The 19,718-nt window shown below is 37.6% G+C and overlaps 1 protein-coding gene across 5 annotated transcripts in view; it reads left to right on the top strand.

Moving 5' to 3' along the window:
• Positions 1-19,718, top strand: part of COL19A1 (collagen type XIX alpha 1 chain) — a 209,414-nt gene that overhangs the window by 79,327 nt on the left and 110,369 nt on the right. For all 5 annotated transcript variants that reach the window (XM_080388821.1, XM_080388820.1, XM_080388823.1 and 2 more), the window contains one exon: positions 17,813-17,866. In XM_080388821.1, the coding sequence (XP_080244947.1) occupies positions 17,813-17,866 (54 nt within the window). The remainder of the gene's footprint in view (positions 1-17,812; positions 17,867-19,718) is intronic.

Genomic DNA, 19,718 nt, shown 5'->3' with positions numbered 1-19,718 from the left:
AACTTAAAGGCTTTTGTAAGAAGAGCACTGAGAATGATTGCACACACAAACACATAACCTTTGAGGAAGGATTGCATGAATGAAGATTACTTAGTGTAGAGTCAGCTGAAACAAAATATGTAAACAATCTTTAAATACATAACACTGCTGCAAAGAGGAAGGGAATGTTGTATTTGCTGTGTCTGTTGTGCGTGCGAAGCAATGTCCTGAAAGTGCAGCAAGGAAGATGTGTGTAGCCATTAGGAAAGGGGTTTTAATTTTAATAGTATTGTTTATTATGGAAGTAATTTCCTCTTGTAGTGGTCTGCACTTTTTATCCTAGTTACAGAAAAGGAAATAAACTAAAGAAAGGCTTGCCTCATGAAAATACTGGAGATCAGATTATCTTAAATGTTTTTACCATTTTCTGTTAATAGTATCAAAGTTATGCAAGGTATCACTTAGACTGATTTCTAATTGGATAAGCACAAAGAACAGCAAGACAGTTTCTTTTTCAACATACATCTGTGTTTGTTTTTAATGCCCAGTTAATACTTTTCTGTGATAGGACAGCAAAGCTCTGGAACAGGTTGCCTGCAGCGGTTCTGCAGCCTTTTTTCTTTAAGTTTTCAAGAGCAGCCACGAGCAACCTGGCCTGACTCCATAGCTGAGCCCTGCTTTGAGCAGGAGGTTGGATTAGAGAACTCCTGAGGTCAAGTCCAGCCTCAATTATCCTATGATTTTATGGACAGGGAACATGAATGTGATATTTCTTCCGATCTGGCATGTGTGATCACATTATAAGTAAATGTAAAAAAAGAGAACAATAAAAAGTGATAATAGTTTGAGGGGGTTGAGTTTTTGTTTTGGTTTGGGTTTTTTTCCAAATTTTGGCAGGGGTGAGATGTGTACATTTAATGCTTACATTTAATTGGCAGTATGGACTAACATTGTTCACCAGAATATGTTATAGGCAGGTTTTTTTAATCTGTATTTTAATGTGTATATACATTTGTGCTCTTGTTTTGGAGCATCACATCTGGCGGTGACCCATGCCCTTGCTTAAATATCTCATCACCTGTCAGCTGATGCTGTCTTCCTCACAGGAGCTGTCACGGAATGCTTGTTTGGTAGCATTGTGTGTGGTTGCTCAGATGATGGATGCATATGCAATCTCTGGTATGATTTTAGCTTAGGTTTGCTGAAATCCTATGAAACAGTTCATTTTCCAATACAAATAGTTACAAAACAGACTGTTCAACATAAATGAAACCTGATGGTGTCCTCAAAATTTGTCAAGTATCAACAAAGGGAGAATCTTAAAATTTGTTAGCATGAAAACTGGCAGGAAGCTGTTGAGTTGTCTGATCACAGCTCCATTCACCTCAGCTGTATCAATTCCCATAGCTGAAGTTTATCCCTGCATCTATCTTCTAAATGCAGTTTTATTCACAAGGGCAATCCTTTTTTTTTTTTTTTTTTTTTTTTTTCATTTTTGCAGCCTTCTGTGTATTTGTTTTCTTTCTTTTCAACACATTTACATGTTAATTATAGCTGAGCAAACATGACTGGGTTGTCACCGATAGATAAAAGTGATTTCACAGAGCTGGGAAACCTAAATTCCTTGCCTTGCTTAGCTGCTTCAAAATACTAGTATATGATCCCTGTCTCTGTTTGAACTCAGAGAGACAAGTAAAGTATGCTGTTATATAGACTAGATTCCGTACTAGTCAATATCTCGGAAGACTCAGAATTTGTAATAGCTTTGGAAGATGGCTGTGCTCTGGAGAGGGACTCTTCAACTGCAATTCTCCTTGACTTGTTGCTTTCTTTTATAAAGCTTATTCCCCTCCCATCTCACATTTGGCATAGAGGATTTTAAAACTGGATGTCATTGGAGCTGAGCTATTGAGCAGTATATGTTGTTGGAGCTGTGATACACACTTGTAAACACTTGTTCTTTGGGAAGTCATTCTTTTACTGTAATTCTCTGATGGCTATTTCTCAGTAAAATGATATAAATAAAGTTGTATTTATTGGACTAAGAAAAACTGAGAGTAAAACCGTAATGATAGTCATTCCTTATTTCCAGAGTTTCTTCCTTTTATCTTTACTTTTTGTATGTTTTGATTGTGTGTTTGACTGTGTATACATGTGAGAAGAGAGGAGGACTCTGGGGCTTGTACAGCCTAAATGTATTAAAAATTGTCATCTGCTTCATTTTCTTCTAAATGCAGGATGTTCTTTGTATATATTTACTATTTTGTGAAGTACAGTTTGAATTATCCCAGGAACTAGGGCTTCCTCTGTTTCCTTTAGAAGAAAATTCTTAATAGATCTTAGTGTCAAGAAAGTTTCCTGGAGGTTCAACATTTTCTACTTCATCCTATCACACCTAATAAAATACTCCTCTGTCTTCCATCCATTCTGAACTCACAAGGCTATAAAATTCCAGTTTGTCCCCAGGTGTAGTCTTTTATTTCACAATCTTCAGTGTGCTCTTCTTAAATTAAGCATAAATAAATGAAGAAGGAATCAGCTTTATTTCTAAGGTGCTCATTGAAGTTAGCCATTATTTAGCCTTTCTAATATTTTGAATTCTGTACCATAAATCTCAGTGATGAAACCGGTCCACACATAAGACAGCTCAAGTACTGGGGAAGCTTCCAATCTACTTGAAAAATAGAAGCTATTACTCATGGATAGAAGAGAGTTATGAACCTCAAAGGTCTGTAATTAAATATACTAAAAAATTATAATTAAGAGAAGCAGTAACCCTCCTGTGTATTAGTACAGTGCTTCTATTTGTCAGCTGTAGATTCTGCTAGAAATGCTTCAATCTAAAAAAAGGATTAGAAGATTAAAATCAGTAAGCTGCAAATATTGATGTAACTGTGGCCACTGCATATACGGACCTGTTAGTCTGAATGGTTTTTGAAGTAATGGAAGAACACACTTTTTACATTATAGACTAAGGGTCCAGTTCCCTAGTTTGTTTGGATGGTGGTGAGTCACTGCCACTGTGCTGGAAATGTGGCTCCTTACCTTTGCTAATCATCAATACAGATACTTTATTGTGGTGGGGCAAGATTTTCTGAAGCTCTTTAAAACTTACTTCATGCAGTGAAGACTGGGTGCTTTACCAGCTGGGTGTAAATGTGAACTGAGTTTTTTTCATACTTGTACCCTAATGATACATAGGGAAGTATTAGAGTTTTGTTTCTCATCTTGTAACCATTTAGCTACCTATCTGCACCTTTTAAGCTTTGGAGCTGGGGGGAATGTTTTTCTTTGCTTTGCTTGTATGATTGCTGTGCTCTGATATTGTGAGTAGCACTTCAGATTTTTTTTCATGAAGTCATATGAGGTTAAATATTTACAAGACAGACATCTCAATAAATAGGCAAGCATTTCTGACAGATTTTTTTATCATTATTATTATTACCAAGCAGATCATATATGAACACAGAGGCACCTGCACACAGGTATTCTAGGGGAAAAGGAAAAGCACATTGTTAACTCTACAGGAAGTCTCTACCTGTAATAAAAGTAGTCACATCGGCATTTATCCTAATAAGCTAAACATTACCAGGGCTTATCCTGTAGTTCTGTAGTATTTGGCTTGGTCTGGCCATCCTCATACTGCTTAACTCTCTTGCCCTTTGAAACAGGCTTAATCAAAACTGCCTGTTGGGAATAGTCCCTAGCCTATGCTAACTTTTGAACTGTTCCTGGGAATTATATGGGGAAGTGCTAACTAGACTTATTGAAATGTCTGCAAGAGACCTTCACAGCTGGGGTCTATCATTTTAATGATATAGATGACCAAGTTCCAGGTCCCAAGCTGTATCACTGTTTAATTTACTTACACATACCCATTTGGTGAGATTAAAAGTTCATCAGGCTCAGCATCCTGCTTCTAATGATAGCCAGAAGTGGTGCCCAGGGAAAAGCATAAGGACAAAGTAAGTAAGTAAGTGCTTCTCCCCATGTACTTTCCCTGCCTCCAATTATTTGAGACTGTGATCTCACCAGATGTGTTTTCAGTGAATTTAGTAGCCTTCAGTGGACTTCCATCCCATTAGTGAATGCAGTTTTCCCTTGAATTCATGTAAACTTTGAGCATCTGCAATATCCTGTGGTGAGGAATTATGACATTTATCTTCGTGTTTGAAGAACCACTTCCTTTTCTGTATTTGGAACCTGCTTCCTCTTAATTTAATTTGGTGTCCCCTACTTACTCTGTTGGAAGATTTCTGTTCTCCTTTTCGGTATCAGTTAAGAATCAGTAAGCATCTATCATACATTCCTGAACTGTTTCTTCCAAATTGAATACCAGCTTACATAGCGTCTTATACTATGAACACCATTCTCTATTTGGTCAACCTTACTAGCTGTCTGTAGATGTTTTTCAGGTCAGTTACATTGTTTGAAGATAGTAGAGACAGGAACTTCAGTGTATATAGTATCACAGTGAAATTCTGTTTCATACTCTGTGCCTTCTTAGTATCTCCTCACATGGAACTTCCTTCTTTACTCTCTCTTTAGCTTTGAGTGTGGCCTCAAGATCTCACTCTTGATCCTTTTGAACTGACCATTACCAGTCATTGCATTTAGGAAACTGTGATTGTCTTCACAGACATTATGGCGACATAAGGGTTTTGTTGTCTTCATCATTTTAAATATACCTACGCCTAATTTCATTTATCCTTCTTTTGCCATGTCATCGCATCTCATCATGCCTGTATTGAGTTTGTCACAGTTCATCCTCAATTGTTTTATCCTGTATAATTTGGTATCATCACCAGATTTAGTCGTGTACCTCAAAATGTTTTTCTTTATGAAGTTTGAGTGTAAACAATTCATGTCTTGCTGAGAACAAGATTAATGGAGGAGAGAATGACTTTGCCAATACCTAAATGCTGGTGTTAACTCTCAAAAACTCTTTCTGCCTTGGATTAGAAACATAATATTTGACAGGTGCATTTTTCTGGCATTAGAAAGGTATCTTTTTCAGCCTCACTTCTCTCCACTACGACTTGGTATAATCTTAAACTCTGAAAATGGCTATGTGAACATGAGTACAATTTATTTCAGTCCACAAAGCTCTCCAAATTCCAATTGTTCCTGCAACGTAGGAAGCCTCTGGCATGCTAGGCCTGGATGTGGAGCTCTGGGCAAGAAAGCACACGCGGTGTTCTGCAGAAACAGCCAAGCCTGTTCTGAATGAGCTATCTGGGGTATCAGAAGCATCGCAGCTTCGTTAGTGGGCACTGTTGAGATGAAAGGTTTATTAGTGTGAGCAGAGTGCCAGGTCATTTGGATGTACTGCTTCCAGGAACGATTACTTCTGTGCCACCTTGGAGATTTCTGTGAAGGCATATCCAGAGATGGATGACTGGGTACCATTATAGCTATGGATGCCTGGAAGAAATGTACTAGTTTGGAAACAGCTAAGGCTGTAAACCTTTTGAAAAGTAATTTGGATAAATGCTAATTAATTTAAAAATAATGTAACAATTTTTATAAGGAGTGCTGCACATTTAGTATCTGAGAAAATATTCTGGAGGAGCAGAGAAATACCCACTGGCAGTGGCAGAGAACACAGCATTATCCTTTTTCTACACAGACATGTTGAAGTCCCAGTTTCCATTTAACAGTTCTGGGGGTTGTATAGTACCAGTGGGGTGAACGCTGGGGCTTGGGTCAAGAGACTTGTGTACAGGAGAGAGTAGAGGTGGACATGGGCCTTAAGTGAGCTAATTAGGGAAAACAAGAGGAATAGGTGGCATATGTATGTGTATTTCTGAGAGAGATGGAAGAGACTGAGAGTAATTCGGAAGCCAGAATAGGGTACATCAGTACTAATGTAGGAATAAACCCAAGATTTCTAGTGTGTCCTGGCTCTTCCGTTTGACTGTACTGCCTTCCAGAAGGTATGTGGTCTGGATGTTGTCTGACAGTAGTAAATCTTACTCCTTTTTGGAGGCAAAAGTAGAATACAGAATTTACAGAATTTCTGGTTTCCATGCTTTTCATCAGCTTGGCTAAGTGCATTGTTCATTTTCTGGGATGAGTGGAAGGTGTCCCACACTCAGTCTGTGGTTTTGGTTCAACAGAACAGAGGGGTCATTCTCTGCTGCAGCTACCTAGTCTTTTAGATCGAAGTGATAAATCTTGTTGCTGTGAATTAAAATATTCTCTCTTCTGACTCCACAGTTTATCTTTGGTGAAAGGCCTTATAATTCATTATGCAGATGATTGTTGCTGTTTACCATTTATTAATCTGAACAGAATGAATTTTAAAAAGGTGATTGCTGAGTCAAAAGTTAAGAAATGCCAGAAACAAGTTAATTTGCAAACTAGATGTGACCTCAAATGGATTAGAGAGGCCTGGAAATAGCCCATTATATGACTGTTCCCACAAGACAGTCTCAGAGAAATAGATCTGACTGAAGTTCAACATCCAGTTATTTTTGTTCAAACTTATTTTTGTATCGCTGTTTCCGAGTTTGTTTGTATTTTGGCTGCTTGCTATTTTTGTTACTTGTTCTTGATTATCTTCACTTTTTTCTGGCTCATAACTTACCTTTCCTGTTGTATAGATGCTCACCCATACACGTATTTGTCTATTCTCTTTCCTATTTTACTTTTGCAAAAGCTGTTTACGTTCGCTACCTTTGCGTAGTGTATTTGAGGAAAAATTTGTCTTTAACTGGGAATGCTGTGAGAAGCATTGTAAATACAGTGTACTGTAAATACACAAGTACTTGAGTTCCTTACAGATCTCATGGGTTCTGGATAACCTCAGGTAGTATCATTGATCTGGTCTTACAGTTAACCGGGACTAAAAATTAAAATAGTTTCATATGACTGCAATTCTTTTTTTTTTTTTCTGACAGTGAAGGGTAGGATATTTTTTTGTCAATCCCAGATCTGGTGATAGGTTTAACTTTGAGTGTATTTCCTTGATTTCCAGTTGAAAGTGCATATTTACACCAATATGCTTGTATGTTTACATACATATTTATATGTGTACTAGAATAAGTCATTCCCTTCTAGGAAATATAATACAATCGCAAAAATATTTCGTAACATACAAAGTAATAGATTTCTAAATTAAATCACTTAATTCTTTTGGTTTACTGCAGTGTAGTTATTAAAGGAAAGCTTTCTTTACCAGGAACTTTAAGCCGGAAAGGAGGGTCTGGAGGAAGGCAGCGTTACAGCAATAGAGAGTAAGCACAACTGAATCCTTGCTGGCAGGTGCAGTATATTACTTTAATACTGCGAACGAAATAGAGCTCCTGACATGTGAGTCTCCTTTCTTTCAAACAGGAGGCAGTTCTTGGGAGTTGCTTAGCAAAGATATGCTGTAAGACTGAGCTGGTGGGGCTCCACAGCACGGAGGCTATCAGTACACTGCAGCTGCTGCTATCAGTGAGATTGTTTTGTGCACTGCTAGAGGATTATTCTTTATGAAAACGAGAGTGCTGACAGGTATCTGATGAGAATAGGCAATAGGATAATCTAATAAAACAGTATTAATGCTGCAATATTAGAAAGCATCATTTAGCATAAATTGCATGTATGCTTATGCAGACTTGTATTTTTTTATAGCTTAGCCTCATACTGTGAGACCTTTTAAAAAATTCTTTTATGTGATGTTTCTAAAATAGGCATGAACGTGAAGAAGTAAATTTTTAGACTGAATCATAGAATCACAGAACGGTGTGGGTTGGAAGGGACCTTAAAGATCGCCCAGTTCCACTCCCCCTGCCATGGGCAGGGACACCTTCCACCAGACCAAGTTGCTCCAAGCCCCATCCAGCCTGGCCTTGAGCACTCCCAGGGATGGGGCATCCACAGCTTCTCTGGGCAACCCGTGCCAGTGCCTCACCACCCTCACAGTGAAGAATTTCTTCCTTATATCAAAACTGAATCTACCCACTTTTTTAAAAACATGTTTAAGTCAACAAGCTCTCTAAATGGACTCTCACAATTTTGCATAAGAGTTGTTTGAAATTATGAAAAAGGATCAGAATTCTTGAACAGAGTAAAGAAGAAACAACAAAACAGCTACTCACATTGGTCACTATAGAACAGGAGATGACAGAACCTTTGTTCATTAATATACCAAAAATAAAACTGTGAGCTGGGGGAAGTTTTGTAGTACCTGCAAAAACAGATGTGGATGTTACTACTGAAAATCAGCAACGTACATGTGTAAGTATATTTAAGTTTCCAATGCGTCTTTTTATTTATTTATTTTTCTTCCCCCTCCACTTAGCAGTAGTTGATGTTTAAGGTAATACTCTCAATGATAAAAACAGTCTTCCTCCCCATCTCCTTTCCAGCTGCTTCTTCCTATCTCCAGTGTCCCTGTGCACTGCTATTGCAACTGTGTGGTGCCTAGTAAAGTAGTAAATCAGAAAACTGTTTTGACAAAAAAAAAACCCCAACCTGTTTACTGGGTTATATCCCAACAGATTCTGTTCCTCCAGACTACTTTCTGGCTTTCTTCAGCAGCCGAGGTATTCCAGAAGAGTAGGCATATCTTAATTACCAGAAAGTGCTACAGGCTTACATAATGACTTTATGGGCTGGAGAAGAACAGCATGATTCCTTTTCGATGAAGATAAACTGAAAGATGTGCTCCAGCAACAAGCCTAAGGTGCTGTAGTTGCGAATGGCTCTTGAGTTCATGAAAACAGACTAAAGCTACTCCAGGGTACATTTGGAATAGCTTCAACAAAGTACGTGTAGTGTGAACATCTAGTACTCTCCATCATTCTGTTGTGCCACGCTGCTAATGTAGGCATACCTAGAAAGCACGCACTTTGAAGAAGACCTGACAGAGCAGGCACACAAATCAAGGGTATTAAGGCTGTTACCAAAGATCTGCACAACAGTTAAAGAATGTGTCTAATGTAGCTAACCCAGTCAGCAGTACGGTACACTCACTGGCTGTCTTTCTGTAATCTTAGACTTTACTTTAAGAAAACAAAGCAGCTAGCTTAGCTAACTTTACAAGGAGAAGTTCAGAGTTTCTGTGACAGTAAGTGAAGACTGAACTGTCTACGGGGAGCATATCATCGATCTTCCTTTGTATGGTGAGGCCAATTCATAGTGCACAGATAAAGAAAGAAGTTTTGCCCGTAGCATTTTATGAGTTTTATGTTCCTATTGAAAGCCAGTGTTAACTTAAACTTGCTTCTGTTGTTCATAGCCAGCCAGTAGATACAGCTCAAATTTCCCAGGGTGCCCTTTCTAAAGATGCTTCTTTCCTTTAAGTAGCCTGCAGAACCCTCACCTATTTATTCTAGACCCACTGATTTTTTACACTTCACTGCACAGTGGTCCAGCTAGAACAGAAATACGACAATTGTTTTCATGTATGGTAACCTGTGGGCTGGTTGTATGGACAGTTGCCAGAGAAGTGGGAGCTGCAAACTGGTTAATTAAAAAATAAATCATATGAAAGATGACGCTTCACATGTTGTCTAGATTTTGCACTCATCACACCAGAGGAGAATTAGGCTGAAGGACAAGGTTATTGCATGGGGGTAAGTGGTGAGACTTTGTGTAAGCCTTGCAGTGCCACGTTTTACACTGAGTTTAGTACTCGGGTTTCCCAGTATTTTAGTATGTGTGCATGAGAACCAGAAAAGGAAAAGATAAATGAACAGAGTTTTAGTGACAGCATTCCTAATGGGTGGGTGGAGAGCGGGGTGAGGGAGCATTTGAGACAATAGTGTGTATGATCAAGTCCAGGTGAAAGTGGTAGCTCTGTAGATAGCTGAGAAAGGTTATTTCTGTGGCCTGGATGTGGTTTGTATCTGAGAGGCTCATTTCAAGATTATTCTAGTTCTTGGTGGCTAATAGAATCAGTGTTTTTTTCAGTGACAAAAGAAGAAGCTTTCTCAAGGAAAAAATATTGAAAGACACTTAAAACTAATTCAAATAGTTAGATATGAACAAGAAGGTACTGGAAAGTTAAGATGTTCTCTTGGACAGGAGGCAAGTCTGGAGAAGCGTAAAGGATGAGTCATAGAAATGATTGGTTTTATATTTGCAGATGAGATTAGCCAGTTACGCTGTAGCAGGAGAGGAATACTGGACCATAAACATACCCTGTATAGCCTCTTCATGGAAAGCTGCTTGTATGAGTTGTCTGACTGAATTCATTAATCTTTATAGTTTGGAAAGCCTTTTGCTTTTGGATTATGAGGAAAGGTATAGCACAATAAATTATGTGAAATACACAAATTTTTAAACTGAAGTAATATTCCATGTATATAATGTATTATAGGACTTGGCCAGATGGAGTGAGTAAAGAATATAATATTCATTACTGCTCGTGGTGGGGTTTTTAGAATCTAAAATGAATCCTATGATTTCTTTCTGTAGATGCAAATTCTTGAAATAAACATTGTATTGATTTTTTGGGAAGCTTTGCATTACATTAGAAAGCCTATTTTATATCCATTAAAACTTGTGCACATCAATACCAAGTAGCATTTGCAAATGAAATTCACCACAAAAAAAATAATCTTAGTAACTTGTCCTTATTTTTTCCTTATATTTTACCTGACCGCTTGTACTTTCTCTGAAGAGAGTATTTATATATTTGATTCCGTGTTAAGAATACATATTCTCTAGGAGACTGAAACTCTGCATTCAGATAGCTCATGCTTTAGGTTGTTTGGTTTTTTTTTTCTTGTTTTTATGAATAAAACTTTAGTCTTAGGTTAAGAATGTTTCTTTAAAGCTAAGTCTCGGAATAATTACCAAAATAATTACCAAATTACTAAAAAGAGTGCCGGTTTGGATGTTGATTTTGTTTTTCTCCTTGACACTGAAAGTTTTGAAAGGGGGTGGGAGAAAAAAGAAAATGAAATGGTGATGGCAGGTTGAGTCATGGCAGGATAGCATACAGAGCAAAGTTTGCAAACGGCAGCATATAAATTTCATGTGGCAAAAAGCAAAGCCAGTGTGGAGCATCTTAAGCCCAAGTACATTCCTTTGGGGCATTTATTATTGAATAGCAAAGCTAAATGTTAGATTGCGGCTAGTCTTGTATAAATCGTAGCAAGCAGGAGTTATCCAAAATCTCGGTATTTTTTTCTTCTTGTGCTGGCTAACATCTTTCACCCAAAAGGATGAAGTTGTATCTTTGTTTCTTTTACCCTGACAGGTTGTCTTGGATGAAAATGTATGTTATGTACTATTCTACATAGATATTTTTTTTCTGTTTATCACAGTATTATTTAATGCCTTTTAGTATTTCATTAATGATCTTAACTGCTAGCTCTGGTCGGCATCAGGGAATGTTAGGCAGTCCTTTAGATTTCCAAAAGATAGGGTTACATTGAAGATAAGGACCAAGGTGAGATTCAGAGATCTGTAAGGAACACATTAAGAGGTCAAAGGATTGTTCAGTTGTGTTTTCAATAAGGCACCACTCGTAGCCTTGCTGTGGCATTTTCTAGATGTGAAATAATAAAATTTGAGTTTTCTGAAGGCTTAGTTCTCAAGTATATCATAGTTCTGTAGGCTATGTAAGAAAAGATTTCACTAAGGCAATAGCTGAGGACACTTTATTGCCTGCCAGGGTGCCATGGAATTGGTAGACTGTTTTAGAAATCAATGTTTGTGGATGTTGCAATGTGAGAGTTTTGCTTTCATGAAGAATGAAAAATTACACTTAAACTACATGACTTGATTGAACGTGCATACAATCCTTCAATCTAAAGAGGTTGCTAACTCTTCAGAATATGTTTCATGGTCTGATCCTTTTTCATCTGTGTTATTTGGTTTATTTTTTATTTTTTGGTTCTTCATCTCTGAACTAATGCTATTCAGTCACTGTGCTTGGTGATGATGGCATGGTGACAGTGCAAACAGCTCAGTCGTATTGTCATTCTGTGTTCTGTGGCATTTGAATTAATGCTTGTCTATCTTTCAATGCCTTCATGGAAAAAAGAGAATTTATTTATTAAATGAGAGAGTTTTGACTCATTAAAACATGTGTCTCCTGCAAACACTGTGTCCTGGTTTTGGCTGGGATAAAGTTAATTTTCTTCTTAGTCACTGGTGCACTGTGTGTTTTGGATTTGGTGTGAGAACTGTGTTGATAACACACTGATGTTTTTAGTTGTTGCTGGGTAATGTTTATACTAAGTCAAGGACTTTTCGGTTTTTCAGACCCTGCCAGTGAGAGGGCTGGAGGGGCACAAGAAATTGGGAGGGGACGCAGCCCGGACAGCTGACCTGAACTAGCCAAAGGGATATTCCATACCACAGAATGTCGTGGTGTCTATATAAACTGGGGAGGGTCAGCCAGGGCCTGTCGATTGCTGCTCAGGGACTGGCTGGGCATCAGTCAGTGCCTGGCAAGCCATTGTATCGTCCATCACTTGGGTTTTCCCTTCCTTTTGGATTTTTCTCCTCTCCCCTTTTCATTGTTATTACTATTATCATTTTATTATATTTCAATTATTAAATTGTTCTTATCTCAACCCTTGAGTTTTACTTTTTTTTTTTTCCTTGATTCTCCTCCCCATGCTGCTGGGGGAGGAGGGGAGTGAGCAAGATGATGTGTGGTACTTAGTTGCCAGCTGAGGTTAAACAACAACGTACTATAATCATTACTCAGCAAGCACATCATCTTAAGAAAAGCTGAAACTATTTTAACATGTGACTTTGTCACTTTTTCCAAGAGAGAGCAGTCTAGAAGAAATGTTATCCTGGAAGAGTGTGCAGGGTTATATCTGCCCCATCCTTATAAGACACCCATATGATGAATTATCATCAAGTCTGTCTAAGGCATTCTCAAGAAAAATCTACAGTTAAAGCAATTTCACTCTATTCTTAGACTGTTACAGTACTACTCTGCCTTTTTAACCCCTATTCTTTTCCCCCTAAACCTAAATAATTTTGGCTACAAATTAAACCCATTAGTTGTATTATTACTATGGAAAACTTTTTGTCCTGTTTATAGTGTTCTTTCCCACATTTGAGATTCATCAGTGTGTTCTATGTTCACTCTTTCCTCCTAACTTTTTATTTCAAACTTTCGATCATTCTGGTTTGGAGAAGAGCAGATACCTAAAAGTTGACAAAGTTCCATGAAAAATATGATGCCCTGAAATACACACTGTTTTTCACTGTCCTCATCAGTGCAAGTAAACCAGAAAAATTGTGGGTTTTTTCATTTACCTTTGGCAAATGTAGAATGGATTTGACCTTTAAAAAATGGCTTTGTGTTAGACTCCTGCTCACTGTGTGATCCATGACAATCCCTAGATCCTTTTTTACAGTCCTGCTACAAGGATTATTTTTTATTTGTTATTTTTGCCTTTGTTTTCTCCATTTAGAAAGCACTACACTGTAACATCTACTGGACTTGATTTTATTTTTTTGTTAATCTTTGTTCTGATTGATCAAAGTAACTTTGCATTTGGAGGTTTTTCTAAAAAGAATAAAAATGGATGGCTGCCTCATTCCTGCTGACAGGAAGAGGCAATTCATCAGTGCAGTTTTGGAGCCACAGGCTGCTCAGATCATTCTGTGCCTAAGATTTTGGACTCAGTTGAGGTGGTAGTTTGCCTTTATATAGGCTCACTGGCTTAGAAATGCTTAGAGCTTGCTTAGAAATGTGCATGACACTAAGCAGTAGTTAGCCAGTATGAATGTCTTCAGTATTGCTCTGTCTAACTGAAGCAGGACAGAAGGATCTTTCTTCTGACATGTTATCTGGCTTGGTTACTCATGACATCTGTTGTTTGGGGCTCTTTCACAAGACAGTGGTGGTACAGTTTGGAATCAGTAGGGGTTTTGGTCAGTTTCCTGACAAGTTCACCTACTGAACTCTGAATTCCTGATGCCTGTGAGGCTTTGTGATCACCTGCTTTCTTGCTATGTCCTAAATAGAATGGTTTGGAAGACCCGGACTTCACAGTGACATCCTTCCAGGTCATCGCTGTTGATTTTAGTTTACTAGAAATAGAAGTGTATTTCTGCAATGTTTTACGCTGTCTTTCTGACTCTACTTAGGTAGTAGTCTTGTGTAATAAAAGGTTAAGCCTGTTTAGAAATAAGCTTTTTGTGTCACTCTTCCATTCCTTCCAGCCTGAACTGGGACAAAATCATTAGTCTGCCTTGACTTCCCCTCCTTTTAAATGTTATAGTGTCTTGGTAGTCCTGAGGTGCTTCACCCTGAGTATTGCCACTTTCCTGAAGTATATTATCCCACATTCTGCAGAAGGGTTACAAGTCAGTCAGCAAGAATGTTATTGGGATGGAGTCCTACATAACCCCAGCTCTCTAGACATCTATCAGCAAAAACAGGAAGAGCCACAGGTTTGGGTTTTTTTGAACTAAAGATGCTGATTTTTCAAATTCAGAACTTATTTAGGAAAAATCAATAAGCATTACTATGAGCTAGCTTCTGTTTAGAACACACTATGGAGAAATGGTTAAAAAAAAAGAAAATTCACATAGAGCATTCTGCTCAGACAGAACTGTAGGAAAACACAGAACAATATAAAAAAAACCAAACAAACACATAACTATCTTAATGATATGTGGGGCAAAATCACGGAGCTTTAGAGGTTAAAAATTAAGAGGTATCTGCACTGAGTTAGTGATACTGTATAGCTTACGTACTCTGGAGTGTATTTCAGCTGTTGTTAACAACGGTACTTTAAAATGCTTGGAACAAGGGATATCAGGAATTCCTGATTAGTATCATTAACAGGGCAGCACTGCAAGAAATCCTTTACCTTTTTAGGTATGAATGTATTTTATTTCCAAATACATTACTTTGCCTTTATAGTAAGGAGGAAGTAGTATGCAAGGAAAATGAGGCAGTCTTAAAGTGGGCAACTGAGTTGAAGGCTGGTACTTGCAGGGGCTGTGCATGAATCCCTGGCTGTAATTAAAGAATATTATCACTAAATTCAGTGATTTTGCTATTACACACAGCAGACTGAATCCCTCCCAGCGGTTATACTGGAGCAATCCCATCAGCTTGTTCCATTGGGTTAACTGAAAGTAGAATGAACCCAAAGAAATAAAAATAATTTAATATTATATTGGATTAGTTTTAGTTAAGTAATAAACAAGGCATGGCACTGCCAGAGTTTTGTCATCCTCTTTTTGCAATAAATGGGTTTTAATTGTCTCATCTGAATATAGTATAAGCAGACAGAAACATGAGATCTAAAATGGCATTAACACATTTTTATCTCCTTTTTGTTAATCTATGAGGTAAGCCACGATGTTGATTATTAATAGCCTCCTCCACACTGCAGAGTGGCTTCAGTGATTCTGCAAATTGGCTAGATTTGAAGCTGTTAATTATGCAGTATAGTGTGCTCCATAAAGGCAGAAACGAGCGTGACTTGGCTCAGTTCTCATGAGAATAAATTGTAAAAATTGGACCTCTGGTTTGAATTCTGGCTTCACAGAGGACACGGACATTCCATACAACAGGCTTGGCGAGGACAAATCATTTACTCCATTAAAAATCAGAATATGTTCATAGTAAAATCGCATACCTGGCAGAAAGCCCATGGCTCTTGGGACTGCAGAGGTCTGAGGCTCATTAACGGGGGGTGCTTTTTATCATTTTGTCTAAGAAACTGACAAACATCTTAGACCCAAGTATCTCGTCAATCATATGCAAGGGAGTTTTTCTTTCTTTCCCACATTCACCGGCAACGCTTGTGTATGTCTAGAACTGCCCGCCAGCATTTTAAAGTTACTGTCTGCCTGCTGTAGGAGAAAAAGGCATAGTCTCCAACACATGCTGCTCATCTAGGCAAATGATAAGTGAGGGTGAGGGTGAGGGGAGGGTCATCTTTTGGCTTAGGCTCTCGGTTTAGGTTTTTATGTAAACATAGATGTTGCATAACAAATTATGACAAGATGCTTTTACCTTAGGTTTCCACTTATACATCAAGGAATTTACAGGATAGTACTGCTACTACTTCTGAAGCAAATCTGTACATATTTGTATCATTTTCTCTTGAAATATGGGAGCCGGTAAACAAGTCATAGAACAAAAAACAGCTCCATACATTGGAATCTTCTTGAAATATATTTGGATAAGGATGTGTCTAATATATGACTATACCTTTGTAGCTGATGCAAGATTGTAGCAGTGTAACTGATACTAGTTGAAAGATTCTGAAAGCAGTATTAAATGTCCAGTGTGTCACAGTGATGAAAAGTAAAATGCATTTTTTGCAGTTTCTTCTAAAAGTTTAAGTGAGCTATTTTTTTAAAACAATTTAAACAGTGGAAGAATATTTCTTTCTCAACCAATGCTTTAATCCCTCGAACAAAAAAGATTTTATAGTTTAAACATATGAAAATAACGAGCTCTAAATTCCTGTAACTGTTTGGTGTCATTTAAACCTTTGCAATAAATACATAGATTTATGTGGTTTAAAGGGTTTGGGTTGTTGTTTGTTTGTTTGGGGTTTTTTTGACAAGCAGGAAAGGCAACACTTGAGGAAAAACCTTAACAGTATGATTCAGGCTACTGCGTAACATTAGGTTTGTTATCAACAAGATGTATTAAAATGGAAACAATGAACTAGCGAAACCATCTTGTGCATGGGATTATTAAATTCACAGTTTGCTGTTGCTAATTTGTTAGTAAGCTTCAGTTGTTTGAGAAAGCTCATACAACCTCATTTTGCGAAACCAATTATTAGATTAGATGCCCTCTGTCAATGCCACTGGAGGAATAGCTCTGAATCAGGGCTCTGGTACAAATGGAGTTAGCTGAATGATCTCAGTTCAGTACCATTTACCTAACAGAATTATGAAGATGATGCTGACATAATGAATAGGTTCTGCTCAGACAAATGTTGTCCCCTGGAGATAACGGAAATTCACTGCAGGGCTGTTTGCTTTCTTTGCTTGATACAAAGGTCTTGGACTCTAGTAAAGTCAGTCCTTGTTCTTTTCCCAGAATTATGTTACTTTTATGATTTCACAAAGTTCAGTCTAGAGACAGAGATGCATTTATAGACCTGTCCAGACTTGTTGGTTCTGGAATACATTCTCTCTTAAATTATGCTTCTTAAGCAGGTGTGTTTTGTTCACTTTGAAATATGTGTTAACTAGAATAGCATGGTAGTTAGAGATAATACAGAACTGAATCCTTTCATGTATCCTACAAAAAATACTGTGTTTGTTTTTTGTAGTTAGTGTTTCATGAACCAGCCTGCATAGACTATTTCCTTCCCAATATTTTTTTTCTTTTGATTCATAATGTTGTTCATACTTGTGAGAAAATTTTCAGAACAAAAATTGTTTCCATTTTTCATATGCAATCAGTGAACCATATACCAGTATGAGTCAAAGACAAATGATAATATTGAGGACAGTTTTGTTATCAGATATTTAAAACAAGAATTGTTTATTAAAAAAGTCTCAGAATGTAAGAAATTAATTTTATGTCAAAGACTTTCAAAATTAAAATATTTCCCAGTGTAAATTTCTGTTTCACCACCATGTTCTCGGAGCACTGTGAGAACCAAGAATATTTTCCTGTGGTGAGTCTTTATGGATGTTCAGTGACACTGTGAAGTACAGAGAACTGTAGCTCGCAGAGTGCTAGGCATTTTTCAGAGGCATTTATTTGGAAAGAGTTTCTGTTGGAATGTAATAAATAGTTTTGCTTGTGCAGCCAGCAATGTATATGTAGCACTTCATGTAGAACAGACCCTAATCTTACGATATTTTTCCTGTTAAAAAATGTCATGGGTTAGTATTTGTCTTGTATATATAATAACATAAATATTAATTCTTGTAGGGTGAAAAAGGAGATAAAGGAGAACCAGGACCAGAAGGCATTCATGGAAGAGAGGTAAACTGAATGATGGTGAAACAGTCAAGCTACAAACTTTTGGGAAAGTTGCTTAGAAAAGCTTTGCTGAATAGTTTTTCTGAATCCTGTATCTGGATTCCAGTCCAAATGCCAGTCATTCCCCACAGAATTTGGACAGTCAGGTTCAGATCCCTCTGTGAGATGCTCTCTGCCTTCAACTGTGATGCTTTGCAGCTGGAGACCCAACAGTATCCTGCGCTAAAAACTAAACCCAGGTTGACCTCCAGCTAGGTCAAGGAGGAGACAGGAGGTGAAGATGGGGATAAAGAAAACCTCTGGCTCAATTTTGTTTATTTATTTGTTTTTAAATCTTGCTTTTCACGTCATGCTGGTTGGTCATTTTAGTATTGCATTGAAAGAACCTCTGATTTTCTTCCTTCTCATCTTGGTTTAATATATAAAAAATAAATTTAAATTTGAAAATAAATTAGGCCAAAGTGAGGTTTATTACTTTGCATGTCTATAGTGTTAGCTCAGGTTCAAGCTTGAATGTGAACCCAATGATCAGGTTGATCCAGTAGTTTCTAAGGCACAGATTCATACATTCCTCAAAAACGGACCAGGTCAATTAACTACGTAGGCAGTGAAATCTGGCAGAGAAAAAAAGTGAAATTTTAACTCAAATTCTCTGTTAGATGAACCTCATGGCACAGCGGGTGACCCATGGCTCTCACCCAGGAGTGGCTAGCAGCCTGTGTATTTTGCTTTTCAGAAATCAAGGGTCCAGGCCTAGCTTTACCCTGCCTCCAGAAATGCCCTCTTTTCCAGCAGATTGTTATAACTATGTAATTACGGCACTTCTTTTGTCCTTTGGATTACTATGCACACTGTAACCATAAAAATATTTTTGGTATTTTAGGATACTATAATTTAATGCTAGGTAAATGAGCTATTTTTGACTAATAGTGAAGGTCTTCCATATGAAAATATATACTATGTACTGAGCTGGATCTATGTTTAGGTATTCAAAGAGGTATTTTCTTGTAGCCTGCTTGTCTGTGAAGGTGATCCATGTACTTCAGTCATGCATAGCATACATTCTGACAGCATGGAAAAAACACATCTCTGTTTCTTTCCATAGCTCTGGGGACATTTCTCTGTTGGTCTTACATGATCTCCTTTACTACATAGGATCTTGTTCCATAAACCTTTTAGGAAGAGTAAGGTATTACTTAGGAAGAGTAAGGTATTACGAAGTATCTAGAACATATTTGACATAGTGGCACTGTGAAAGTGTAAAATCTCAAACCTACTTTGAAATATTTACTGAACTGTTGTAATGTGTCAAGAAACGGTAGATTATCATCATGGGAACTGCCATTAAGACATTTGGGAAGTAAAATTGTACAAGGCAACATAACATTATGTTGTTTGAATCCACACATAATTCCTTTTTAACAATATTTACATAAAATGCTTTGGATTCGGTTAACACTGTACATGTACACTGTACATGCCAGTCATTACGCTTAAATTTAAAGGACTGTGTATCACTGACTCTTGGTCGCTATCAGTGTCTCTCAGACTCATTCCACGTACAGAAATGTAACATCTGATATTTCTGAAACAATCAGGTTAATGTGCTTACATGGGTGTAATCTGCAGTGCTGCAGAAAGAAAGTCTGAAAACACTTAAAGCCAGCAGGATGGGCTGCTGGCAGCTGTTGTCTCTGCCTGGGGGAGTGAGGGCTTCCATACCCACAAGTGAAGAACTTGAAAAGGGTGACTGAACATTTTACCTTGCACAAATGGTAGAAGCATATTTTAATTTATTTTAGTCAAAATAAGGAAACAAAGTATCACAGAACAGTTTTGCTTGCTGTTACTACTT

This window comes from Falco punctatus, assembly GCF_963210335.1.
Source record: "Falco punctatus genome assembly, chromosome: 5".
NCBI classification, from domain to species: Eukaryota; Metazoa; Chordata; class Aves; order Falconiformes; family Falconidae; genus Falco; species Falco punctatus.
Note: the sequence above shows the minus strand (reverse complement) of the source record. Positions and strands in the feature narration are given on the sequence as shown.